Genomic DNA, 12,566 nt, shown 5'->3' with positions numbered 1-12,566 from the left:
AGTAAGCATTAGGTGAGGAACTACAAATGTTTTTTAATAATCGTCACTTCGTGGATAAAATCAGTATAAAGTGGTGTTCATTTTGAAATAATCAAATTTAATTGACTAAAACTAGAACTGTATTTTACTCTGATAGATTGGAAATAAAGTTTTTGGAACCATACCATTTTTTTTCCACGTGAAAAAATAATATAATTATTGTTTACTTCATCCCAAAAACCAAGAGTTTTCAACACAAATTTGTATTTTAATCACGGCGGTTTTGTTGTTAAAAAAAATCGAAAAGCGTAGTACCTTTTGAGCTTCTATAATAGTTGTGCGTTGTTGGTGTCATGGTGCCAAGGTAGAAAATCGGACGTACTAGAACTAGAAACGTACTAAAATAATTATTTAATATATGCAGATCTTTAGTGTGACGTGACTTTACTAATGATTTGCATAATGCGAATGATGAAATTAGTCTAAACGTTTACGTCACGTCCGATTTCTGCAAAATACTTCCACACCATGACTTCAAGTACGTCCCCAAATTACCCCCTTGCCAATTTTCTCAACAGGTCAATTAATTAAATAAAAGAAAATTAAGAAAGATTCCTCCCCGGGGGCCACGAAGCACAAAGTGGCTCCCTGAAGAAGCTAAAGACAGATCTCAGACAACTGTATTTCTAGTTGACAATTTAATGAGAACGAATTATTTTCTACTTTTAAATCACATCGATTTACCGCACATTAAACTGAGCAATTTCCCTAACCTAGAGGGAGAAAGATAACTCCACTCAAAAAGCTCAGCAATGTTGGATTTCTTTGATCGGTGCGTCATCTCCGCATGGGCGAAGAAGGTGAACTGTAAGTAAGAGTTCAAACTTCAAATCCGGGAAAATAATGTTAGTTTTGAATAAAGGTTGTTTAATCAATGATGATTATATATATCGTTCATAATGATGTGTTTAATGATAAGCTTAATCAATATCTGTGTGATGCAATGCATTATGTAGATATTTAATGTTATTCGCCGAGCCAAATTTTGTTCTGGGCAGGCCCGCCAAGCTGACCACTGGTCGATCTAAATTGCGCCACCAATCGGCGGACAATGCAAACGTCCTATTGGTGATGTCTTTACCTGGACTTCACAAGCGATTAACATTAGTGTCTCCTTAGAAGTACCCGACTAGCCCCCAAACAATCATTGTTTATGAACTTATTATGCAGCAGGCGCCTGCTGAGATTGCATTATTCATGCAAGGAAACACCTTCATCAAGTGCAACAGATGCATTTTGTTGTCTCTTTAGTCATGCTTTAGTACAGCAGCACTAAATGTACAAAGTATCGTTAGATTCCAAGAGCTGAGATCAGGTAATCTTTCAATGGAAATACGGATATGTAATGTAATAATTGTACTGTATGTTTTTTTTGTAATTCTAAATAATTGTAATTGTTGTAAAGTAATACTATAGTAAAAAGTAGGCTACTCTGCTCATCGGATTCCACTGAAACCTCGATTGTTCAGGTGATTGGCTTCCATGTATATACACATTCACAAAATGATACAAATTATATGTGATGTTTAATAACATTGTTATTAATATTATGTATTTATTTTAGTTGGAGGTGGAAATAAAGTAGGCCTGTTGCGATAACGTAACCCTCCTGCCGACGGTGTAGCCGGAGGGTTACGAAGCAAACGCAATGTGTGTAGGGCGAAATGGTTAAAAACGTACAATTTCGACAGCTAGTCAGCAGATTTGCTCCATTTTTACCACTTTTGAAAATCATGACACAAATTCTAGAAAACACAAACTTGACTTCAATGTCTAATGAATCCTACAATATCACTCAAAACACCATTGAGGAAATAATTTGAAGAAAAGGCACAAAAACATACCAGATTCCCGAGCGAAAGACCCAGGTTGAAAATTCGAACCTGAGGGGGGCGGAGCTTCGGCTGTAAGTGCACGTCACAGACTCAGCGCTGCGTGTGTGGGGTGCATTCTGTATCCCTGCAACTGTGCAGCCGTAGTCTTGTACACGCGCTGAGATGCAGAAATCAGAGAAACAGAGCGGCCGCTAACGTTCGATTATAACAAGCGTGTACAGTTTTTGCCCTGCATAGATCGGAACGTTGGTTGTGTGTGACCGCGCAACATCAATGGTCTTGGATCAAGACTACGGCTACACAGTTACTGGGATACACAATGCACCCACACGCAGCGCTGAGTCGTTGACCCCGGTGACGTGCACACACGGCCGAAGCTCCGCCCCCCTCAGGTTCGAATTTTCAACCTGGGTCTTTCGCTCGGGAATCTGGTAAGTTTTTGTGCCTTTTCTTCAAATTATTTCCGCAATGGTGTTTTGAGTGATATTGTAGGATTCATTAGACATTGAGGCTCAAGTTCGTGTTTCTAGAATTTGTGTCATGATTTTCAAAAGTGGTAAAAATGGAGCAAATCTGCTGACTAGCTGTCGAAATTGTACGTTTTTAACCATTTCGCCCTGCACACATCACGTTTGCTTCATAACCCTTCGGCTACGCCGTCGGCAGGAGGGTTACGTTATCGCAACTAGAAATAAAGTAGGCCGACATTCAAATTCAACATTTATTTATATAACACTAACAGTGCACTGTCACTAACTAACACACAGTAACAGCATGAACAGAGATTCCGACCATGTTGTTGTTGCAACCAACAAAATGCCAGCACAGAGCAGTAGTGGAATGTTGCTTCCCTATTAAGTTCAATTAAATTTAAATGCCCACGGCATACATGGTTTGATTGATTGTAACATTCATGTGGTATGCATTGATCAGTTGATGCTCTTAGGGTATTCTTATGTTAATAATAATAATAATAATAATAATACATGTATTTATATAGCGGCTTTAATGTGGATCAAATCGCTGAACAATAAATAAACAAAACAAGAACAAAGCAAAGAAAGAAAGAAAAACAGAACAACAAAGGACTAATGACTAGGCTGACTGAAAAAGTAGCTCTTGAGGTTTTATATATCATTTCCAAATAATTATCCTTGTATGTATTTTCTGGCAAAGCAATGACACCATGTGTTGAGTAACCACAACAGAGGGTCAGAGACATAGGTTAAAAGCACCATGGACGATTCAACCAGCGTCGAGGGGGAGAAATTCTGTTCTCTCAACCACGCCGAGCGAACCTTTAAGAAGATGCAAGTCTACCTCCAGCGCAAACAGCTCACCGATGTAATCTTGAAGGCAGGAGACGTTCGCATTCCGGCACATCGGCTGGTCCTGTGTGCTGTCTCTGATTACTTTGCAGCGATGTTCACAAATGATGTGGTGGAGGCCACAGCTGGGGAGGTGGAGCTACGAGAGCTGGATGCAACGGCATTGAAAGCATGTATCCAATACATATACACAGGTGATTAACTGTGATTAACATTTCTTTTTAATCTCTCTTAGCTCCCAGGGGAGTATATTGCCCTGAGCTGCCATGGTGCTCCATTGGCTTTCTCATAAAGAATATCAACCTCTTCCCTCGAAGGTACCCTTTTATACTCAAGGACACAAGTGCCATGACTGGGATTCAAACCCACACTTCGATGGCTTAACATATTATGGACTTTTTTATTATGTTCAATAGGAGAGATTTTACTCCAGGAGGACACTGTAGAGAATCTGCTGGCCACAGCATGCATCCTGCAGTTATCAGAAGTGGCAGAGGCCTGCTGTGGTTATCTCGTTAAGCAACTCCATCCATCCAACTGCCTGGGCATCAGATCCTTTGCAGACTCTCAGGGCTGCCCAGATCTACTCAAAGTTGCTCACAACTACACGATGGTATTGAAGTCATCTCTCAGTAATTTTACTATCAAATATGTTGAGATGTGTATTTATTTTGTTTGGACTGTTTTGCTATTAAGTGGCATGTTTACGAGGAGTTTTTACTTTCCATTCTTGTTTCCCAATCACCATCGAAACGACATTGATTTGATAGTCTTGGCTTTGTCTGTGTATTGGTTTCCCATGAAGCAGTGTGTTTACAAGGAGTCTTTACTTTCTGCCTTTTTGTTATCCATCTTTTGGTAATATCCAATCACCCCTGAACATCATTGATTTGATAGCCTTAGCTCATTCTGTTTTGACTGTAACTTGTTCCTTTCCAACCATCCAGGAGCATTTCTGTGAGGTGACTGTCAACCAGGAGTTTCTAATGATGAATGCTAAAGATGTGTGTGACCTCTTCGCTAGTGATGACCTCAATGTCCCTAATGAAGAGATAGTGTACTATGCCCTTCTCTCATGGGCTAATCACAACCTCCCTGAACGCCGTCAGCACATTGCCAAAATCATGGAACACATCAGACTGCCACTGCTCTCTCCACAGGTAAAATGGTCAGAGATTAAGAATAGTAATAATAATAATTGAATTGTATTGTATTTTATTTTATTCCAAAACTGGAACAAACCCTATAACCCTGGGAAGGTTAACCTCAGTATAATAATAAAACCTGAATGAATTTAATATTCATGTGAAAATTTTGACAGATAGTTGCTATTTTTTCAGCAAGTAGGCTAGGCACTGATTCAGCAGAAACTTTCACAAGTGACTTTTATTGTATTTTTTTTTTGTTATTTGTTCAATAAATCAGCACTATATTGACCCAAAACAAACGATGACCCTACCTTTAAATTCTCATTTAGTTCCTGAGTGACATCATCGATAACAACACTCCCTTCAAAGGAGACGAGGAATGTCAGCATCTTATCTTCGAGGCCATGAAGTACCATCTCCTACCTGAACGGCGCCCTCTACTGCAAAGCTCACGTACGAGACCACGTAAATCAACTGTTGGTACTCTGTATGCAGTTGGAGGAATGGACAGTACTAAAGGTGGGTTTGTGTAGTACAGGTATGCATGTTGAGGAGGGTGATTAGATTACCACTTTATTTTGGACTCTATGAGCAAGTTTAGGTGTGCACATTTTAGTTGACTACGGACCAGCAACGACATGGGCAGTGATGCACTCACAGGAATGACTTGTTTGGAACCATCCGTGCAAGGTACTCAACACTCCATTGCCTCCTGCATTTGCTTTAGTGTCACTGGCTCCCCTCTGCGCTTTACACATGTTGGCATGGAGCAGGCTACTGTGACCAGCGAAGAAAGCATGGTCCTGACCTGAGGCTGGTTTCAAATGGTTGAGCACATTAGTCAACCAATAGTGGACCAGCCTAGGTTTGAGTAAAAATGGTCAACCTTTAGTTGGTGTACACTCAGACTTGCTCTATGTAGAAACCATGTGTTGCTCGAAATAAAAGGTTACAAATTGACCAATGGACAGGAAATGTCTTTGGTTATTATGAACAGTGAGAATTTTCACATTGTTAATTAAAAACTTTCATTGTCGTCAAATTAATATGAAAAATTTCGGGAACTTCGAAACATTTAACAATAGTTTGCTGACATATCTTAGATAGCTCCCTGACACCTTAACCATGCTGCCACAGTCAGTTTTCCTTTGAGTTTTCAAAAGTGCATGAACTTCAGTCAAAAGCTAACTTGAGACCTTTTTAGAGTTATCTTAGTTTCCTGCTAAAAGGTACTCCAACCATCTCTTTAAATGCATTTGTGATATTGTCCACACTTCAGGAGCCACGAGTATAGAGAAATATGATTTACGCACAAATGCCTGGACTCACATTGGCAATATGAGCGGACGAAGGCTGCAGTTCGGCGTGGCAGTCTGCCAGGAGAAGCTGTTCGTTGTTGGAGGCAGGGATGGACTGAAGACTCTCAACACTGTGGAGTGTTACAATCCAGTGGGCAAATCATGGAGTATGCTTACACCTATGGGAACACACAGACATGGGCTGGGTGAGTTCAGAGGAACAAATTGCTTAGTGTAGGTTTTCAATAACATCCTTCGTGTAATTTGAATGTCAGTTGGGCATAGATTCAATGAAAAGAGAGTTCTTTCGTTAGAACGACCCAAGTTCAGCAATGTAAAGTGTTACAATCCAGAGACCCTCAGAACAAGTATTGCTATGTTACTTAACCCTGAAATTGACAACCACTACTATCCATGGCAACCCAGAAACCCAAATGTGGCAACGCTTTCACTCTCTTCATTCCAGGGTTAAAGCCAGGAGACACAAATCATTTAACCAATGTGAAGGTTGGGAGGCATTACAGGGTGATGTACCAATGTGTATCAGTTTACATGAATGTAGTTGTTATTATTGATACAGGTGTTGGTATGCTTGAAGGGCCGATGTATGCCGTGGGAGGACATGATGGTTGGAGCTACTTGTCCTCTGTGGAGAGATACGATCCACAGAGTAAACAGTGGAGCTATGTGTCCTCAATGTCATCACCTAGAAGTACTGTAGGAGTAGCTGTCCTGGATGGCAAGTGCGTGCCATTTCATTATTGCAAGCGTTTTCTTATATTCACATGTAGATATTTACCCTCTAGGTTTCCAGCCTTTCCATAAAGAGGAATGGAAATGGCCAGTTCAATTATGTGATGTACTCATTTTCCAATAGATAGAGTCCTTATCTTAAAATGGTGTAAATTGCCATTTTGGAGTCTATACCCTTCCAGCGCAAACCTTTTCAACGTCCAAATCATCTGATTACATTCTGAGAAAAATGGGTCTCTACAAACAGGGATGTTTTGGTTAAAACTGACTTTTTATGAGCAAAATTTGCAACATTATGTCAGTGGATTTCAACAACAAATGGATCTTAACAGGCCTTTTTTTATCTGTCAAAGGCCTTTTTTATCTATCAAGTTGTCATGTTCAAGGTCGTTTTGAGTAAATATTATTGAAAGTCGAGAACAAACCAGAGATCCATTCCAAGTTTTCAGTGTGTTATTTCACATATTCCCACACTGTTTTTTCAACATAAATTTCCTTTCTTCTTGATTGATTCCAACCAGACTGTATGCAGCAGGAGGGAGGGACGGGAGTGCGTGCCTTCGTACAGTGGAGGTATACGATCCACATATTAATCGCTGGACCATGTGCTCTCCTATGAGTAAACGACGTGGTGGGCTTGGGGTTGCTGTGTGCAATGGCTGTTTATATGCCATAGGTGGACATGACACACCAAGTCAACAGTCGTCCAGACAGTTTGATTGCGTGGAAAGGTAATAATTGTGCCCATTGCAGGATTTTCCATTTCAAGCAAATAATATATGGCTACTTTGAAGTGAGCAATTGTAAAGTTATTAATAGTCCAGTTAACATTATTTTTGCGGAATGTGACTCAAAATTCTTATATCAAAAAACAAAGAATGAGCTTGTTTTCAGGGACAGTTGATTTTTGAATTCATTTGTTTGAATGCAAGTAGCATGCATTTTTGTTTGGTTTTTTTAAGATGATTTCTCACTGTTTTCTCATCCACAAATTTATTTAGGTATGACCCCCGTTCCGATGTCTGGTGTACTGTTGCTCCTATGAGTCTGTGTCGAGACGCGGTGGGTGTGGCAGTTCTAGGGAATCGTATTTTTGCTGTCGGCGGTTACGATGGTCAGAGTTACCTCAATGCTGTCGAGAGCTACGACCCACTTTCTGGAGAGTGGAATTACGTAAGTTTATTACACTATCATCACTACCCAGAGTGGCAACACAATCTGTTTTGAATTGGACACTCACAGACTGTGGGCACTCACAGACTCTCTTGTGGGTGCCCACATATCCATCACAAACCCTCTGTTATTACTCACAGAACCTCTTGTGGGTGTTTGGGGACCACAGACTCTCTTGTGGTCACTCACATACCCTCCTGTAGGTCACAGACCATCTGTGGCACTCACATATCCTCTGTGGTCACTCACATGCCCTCTGTGGTCACTCGCATACCTTCTATGGTCACTCACATACTCTCTTGTGGGCACTCACAGACCCTCTGTTATTACTATCAGACCCTCTTGTGTGCACTCAAAGACTCTCTGTGGTCACTTAAAGGCCCTCCGTTATCACTCACATACCCTCTGTGGTCACTCACATACCCTCTGTGGTCACTCACATACCCTCTGTGGTCACTCACATACCCTCTGTGGTCACTCACAGACCCTCTGTGGTCACTCACAGACCCTCTGTGGTCACTTTCAGACCCTCTTGTGTGTACTCATAGACCCTCTGTGGTCACTTATAGGCCCTCTGCTATCACTCACAGACCCTCTGTGGTCACTTTCAGACCCTCTTGTACTCAAAGACCCACCATGAACATTGTCATGCACAAGTTATATTTTCCCGGTCAATTTGTTTGTAGAGTAATACATTGAATTAAACTCACCTCAAATCACTTTACTTCTTTTCTTTACTCAGCTTGCTCCTTTAAATACTGGCAGAGCCGGTGCTTGTGTGGTGCATGTCCCCATCACATGAAACGCCAAGTGTCATGAGGTTAAAGGGATAAACTATTCAAAGCCAAAGAGAGGTAAAAAAAGAAGTGTGTTAATCTATAGTGTGAAAACATCGTAAGCCCTTTATGTTGTTTTGAGGCTGATTGTGATAATACAAGAGTGTTCCTTTAAAGGATTTGGGAACTTTTTGTTCTAATGATAGCAGAAAGCTTCCCTTAGAATGATACTAGCTAAGGTGCTTTAGTTTTGAGAAATGAGTAAAACAAAGTCACAAAAATACGTTTTACATCTTTAGAGATGAGACTTATTTTCGTGACTCGTTTTACTTGTTTCTTGAAAACTACAGCTAAGGGAAGCTTTCTACCATCATTTTTCCAAACTGTGTGAGTTTAATGTAAATCTGTGGACATTGTGTTTTGTGTCCTAAAAAAAGTACCCATACCCTTTAAGGAGCATGTGTACTTATTCATGACATAATATATCGTCACAAAGAGTCACATATTTTAAAATGAATTGATGAAAATGACAAACATGTCAGGATTCTTCAACAGCATTCTATTCCTTTCTTAGAAATGTCTCCAACAAAGCATTTCCTACTGGCATTAGATGATTATATTAACCATGTTGTTTATGGGAGTAGCTGTGGTTTATGTTTAAATTGTCAATATTAAAATTCATGATTTGGGAATAAACAAAGAAACATTTACTAAACTGGGCTTTGATCCAATGACTTACGGTTTAATGTGCTGGCGCTCTACCAACTAAGCTATATATGAGGAGACTCAGAAAGCTCAGTTGGTAGAGCGCTGGCATGTTAAACCGGAGGTCATTGGTTCAAATTCAGCTCTAGTCTATTTTTTCTTGCTTCAACCCAAAATCATAAAATTATTTAACACGTAGCTTGATATTAAAGTCATGCTACATGTTCGTGTAAGCAGATCTACATGTTTCTAATAGTATAAAAAACAAACACTGTGTGTTAATGTTAACGCTTACGTGTCGGTGCTTGCCATGGGAGACTTTCCAACTAGACAACCTAAAAAGCTCCTAAGATTCTAGATTAGCATTTTTGCATCTTGAAAAAAAACGGATGAGAATTTGCATCTGTAAAAACCAAGGAAACCTCTGTTTCGGTCTCTCAATGAGCTTGTACCTTTTTTGTAAAACCGCAATGGAATATTTATATTTAATATTTATTGTAGAAGCTGCTTACGTGACTAGACATATTTTGTTCACAAAGTGCAGAGGACATTTTAAGAGTAAATAACTGATTAATTTGTACGTGTGTATACCCTCTTGCTAGTACAGAAATATGTCTATATTTCTAGTATATTTTAGAAAGCCCTATCTGGTCTTCCCACTTTCCCTGAAAAAAGTGCGTCCATGTGAGTTGTTACCAATTAGAAACCCGTTTTTTTGTGGTGTACAGTTGCTGACATTCCATGCACATTTTGTGATATTGAAATATTATAACAGCCTTTTTTAAACATTATACTAATCCAAATAATATATAGATTAACTGCGTAGAGTTTGTTAACAAGAGGCTCCTGGTCATATTCAGTTTTGTGATGTACTCATTTTCCAATAGATAGAGTTCCTTATTGGAGTGGAAACAAAATTTGCCAAATTTGAAACATGTTATTGGGTTTCAACAACAGCTGGGTCTGTGCTTTCGGAAGGGTAAATTTCGCCGCGGAAATAATGTGAAATTCAATTTACCAAATGAAGTAACCGTACAAAAATGTACAAACCCATATATTCATTGGATTTTTTTGATGCTGACAAAATTCGCCAGGGAAGAGCATCAAAAATTGTTTTAAAATGAGGTTAGAGACTTGTAATTTTAGGACTCTAAATGAGTGCAACACAAAACTGAAAGAGCCCCTCTTTTATGGGTTACACAGCTATACTCTGACACCCTTATGTTCCGTTCTTATTCCTAACCCTAGACCCTAGCATGTAAATCACTAGGGGGGATGACAGTACATAGGGGCTATGGAATATATAGCTGTCACCCTTTTATCAGGTATTGTACTATGAATTTAGCAGATTATTGTCTTTAAAGACATCTGCCACATGTATCTTCCAAACACAATGCCATCATTAACTACTTTTGCCAATCACAAAATAATCGATTGTATGTTGAGCAAATCTGTTGCTGTACTTTAAAGGATTTGCACAAAGGAGAGTTCCAATGACCTTATGTACAAGACATCATTTGAGTAGGTTACTCTTTGCTCAAGATGTGCGCTTTCAATTATCATTGTTGTTTAACCTCTAAGATGGGCCATGTAGGTGTCAGCGACGTAGATGCATGAGGTCTATCTGGGTTTTTATACCACTAAGAGAAATGTGCTGGACAGAAGTTACAAGTGTTAAACTTTTTAAAACCGTATAACACACATTCTAATTAATAAGTTTGCGAAATGTAAGTCGTAGGGGCTTTGTTTCGTTGAATGTTCACACATTTTGTTGGCTTTTTGTTCAGGTATTTCTTACTATACTTTGATGAAGAGGCTCTTAGTTTGAGATGATTATTCAGACATCATCCTTCTTGCTAAAACTCAAGTGCAATTTATACCATACGCATTACTTTTCTATGTTTTTTTAGTTGTCTAACTTTTACATCTCATTTGATGCAAATTCTGGTTTTGTAGTATGTATACCGCACTGACAGATCCTTGTCAGTTGATGTGTGGAACAGGTGTCATGTGTCATGTGTCATGCTTTATTTTAAATGCTTTAGATAATATTTTTATGAACTATCATGGATTACATAAAAAAAAACATAAAATGATAAGGATCTTTGTGTGAGGTACAAAACAAATATTGGATGCATTTCAATCATACCATAACAAACAAAACAAAACTACTTGTTCAAATCTGGACTTTCACTTTGCCTCGTGAAATGGAACAGTCCAGGTTTCTACAAGACTATTTTGCATTTTATTAATGTGCTCATACGCACCAATTTTTGTTAAATATATTTTCCATTTTTCCATTAATGAACATACCTTTTTGGTTCATCGAGGTCATCATAAAGCACTTTTTATGCTAAGTACCTGCTCGGAGTCCTGGTTGGAGGGGGTGGGGGGGTGGTACTTCTGGTGGGATCATTTCACTAGACTGCTCTGAGAAGCCAGCTCCAATCTCTTTAGTGGTACCTGAGGATTAGAATTTTAGCAGGAATTAATAGGACTAACCATGCAGTATTAATATGATTTGAGTCAAATTGTTCAGTTGTTAAGTTTTTTCAGGGCTATTGGTAATATTGTTTGCGCAGAGGCTTTGCTCTACTTGAAGGATATTTTGTATCAATGCAACCCACATTTGAGTACTTATTGTTAACAACTGTTGTTAATTTAACTGTGTATTATAACAACTCTTTGCCATTTCTTTTGCCAAAAGTAACTGTTTATTTTAATATTATTGTACTGCTGTATTTTATGTGTAACTCATTAATCTCAAATTTTAAGTTGTTCCAAAACCTTGTTTTATTTTGTGGTTTTTTGTAGGCCATGAATTTCTTGTCATTACGAAGTGTTCATTGCTGTATCATGTTAAACAAATAAAATGTCTAGCAGCATTGCTGCTAAGCAGACTTTTAAACATGATTCATGCCTTAAGTGGGAATGTTAGGGTTGGTCTGTGTGTTAAACTGTGGTATAATTTTGAATTTTTTGCTTTTATGTAGAATACAAACATAATTTTGATGAGTTTATTTTTTAAATATCATCCACATGAGAACTCAAAACTTGACAATTTGAAATAATAAAAAAAAAAAACATTCAAGTTACAACAATGATACCAACAAAATTGAAGTCGACTGTTACTACATTAGTTAAAAGCTGTGTTTTGTATTCATGTTATCGCTATCAAGACAAATCATGAAAATAAAACTGTTAATTGTTACAGCTTTGATTGTTATAACATTTTCTTGTCGGTTATTTGATGTATGTTTCCCAGTTTTTCCGGTAAAGAAAGAAACCCCAAACGAAAAAACAGCTGCCAGCTCTCACTGACTCTAAGGAAGCTTGGAAGATAAAGCAATCTTTTTATGTTCTGATATTGCCCAACCCACTATGTACAAATAGATAAGTTTATATGGATATATGACTGCTATGACATTATTAAGTGGCAATTTAGTTCGATTAGCAGAGAGATGGGCGTAGAGGTTATAATATTATGGGTCATAAACTGTTGTATGAAGTT

At 38.6% G+C, this 12,566-nt stretch overlaps 1 protein-coding gene across 1 annotated transcript; it reads left to right on the top strand.

The window, feature by feature from the left end:
* Positions 1 to 1,202: 1,202 nt before the first annotated feature.
* On the top strand, positions 1,203 to 12,174 carry LOC139936326 (kelch-like protein 5). The gene is made up of 10 exons (XM_071931119.1): positions 1,203 to 1,354; positions 3,051 to 3,396; positions 3,619 to 3,815; positions 4,150 to 4,362; positions 4,680 to 4,869; positions 5,630 to 5,854; positions 6,229 to 6,391; positions 6,923 to 7,132; positions 7,403 to 7,574; positions 8,317 to 12,174. The coding sequence occupies exons 2-10, from the start codon at positions 3,111 to 3,113 to the stop codon at positions 8,374 to 8,376; spliced, it is 1,716 nt and encodes a 571-aa protein (XP_071787220.1). The 5' UTR covers positions 1,203 to 1,354; positions 3,051 to 3,110; the 3' UTR covers positions 8,377 to 12,174.
* The last annotated feature ends 392 nt before the right edge of the window (positions 12,175 to 12,566 follow it).

This window comes from Asterias amurensis, chromosome 4, assembly GCF_032118995.1.
Source record: "Asterias amurensis chromosome 4, ASM3211899v1".
In the NCBI taxonomy this organism is placed as follows: Eukaryota; Metazoa; Echinodermata; class Asteroidea; order Forcipulatida; family Asteriidae; genus Asterias; species Asterias amurensis.
This window is presented reverse-complemented; position numbering and strand designations above follow the sequence as displayed.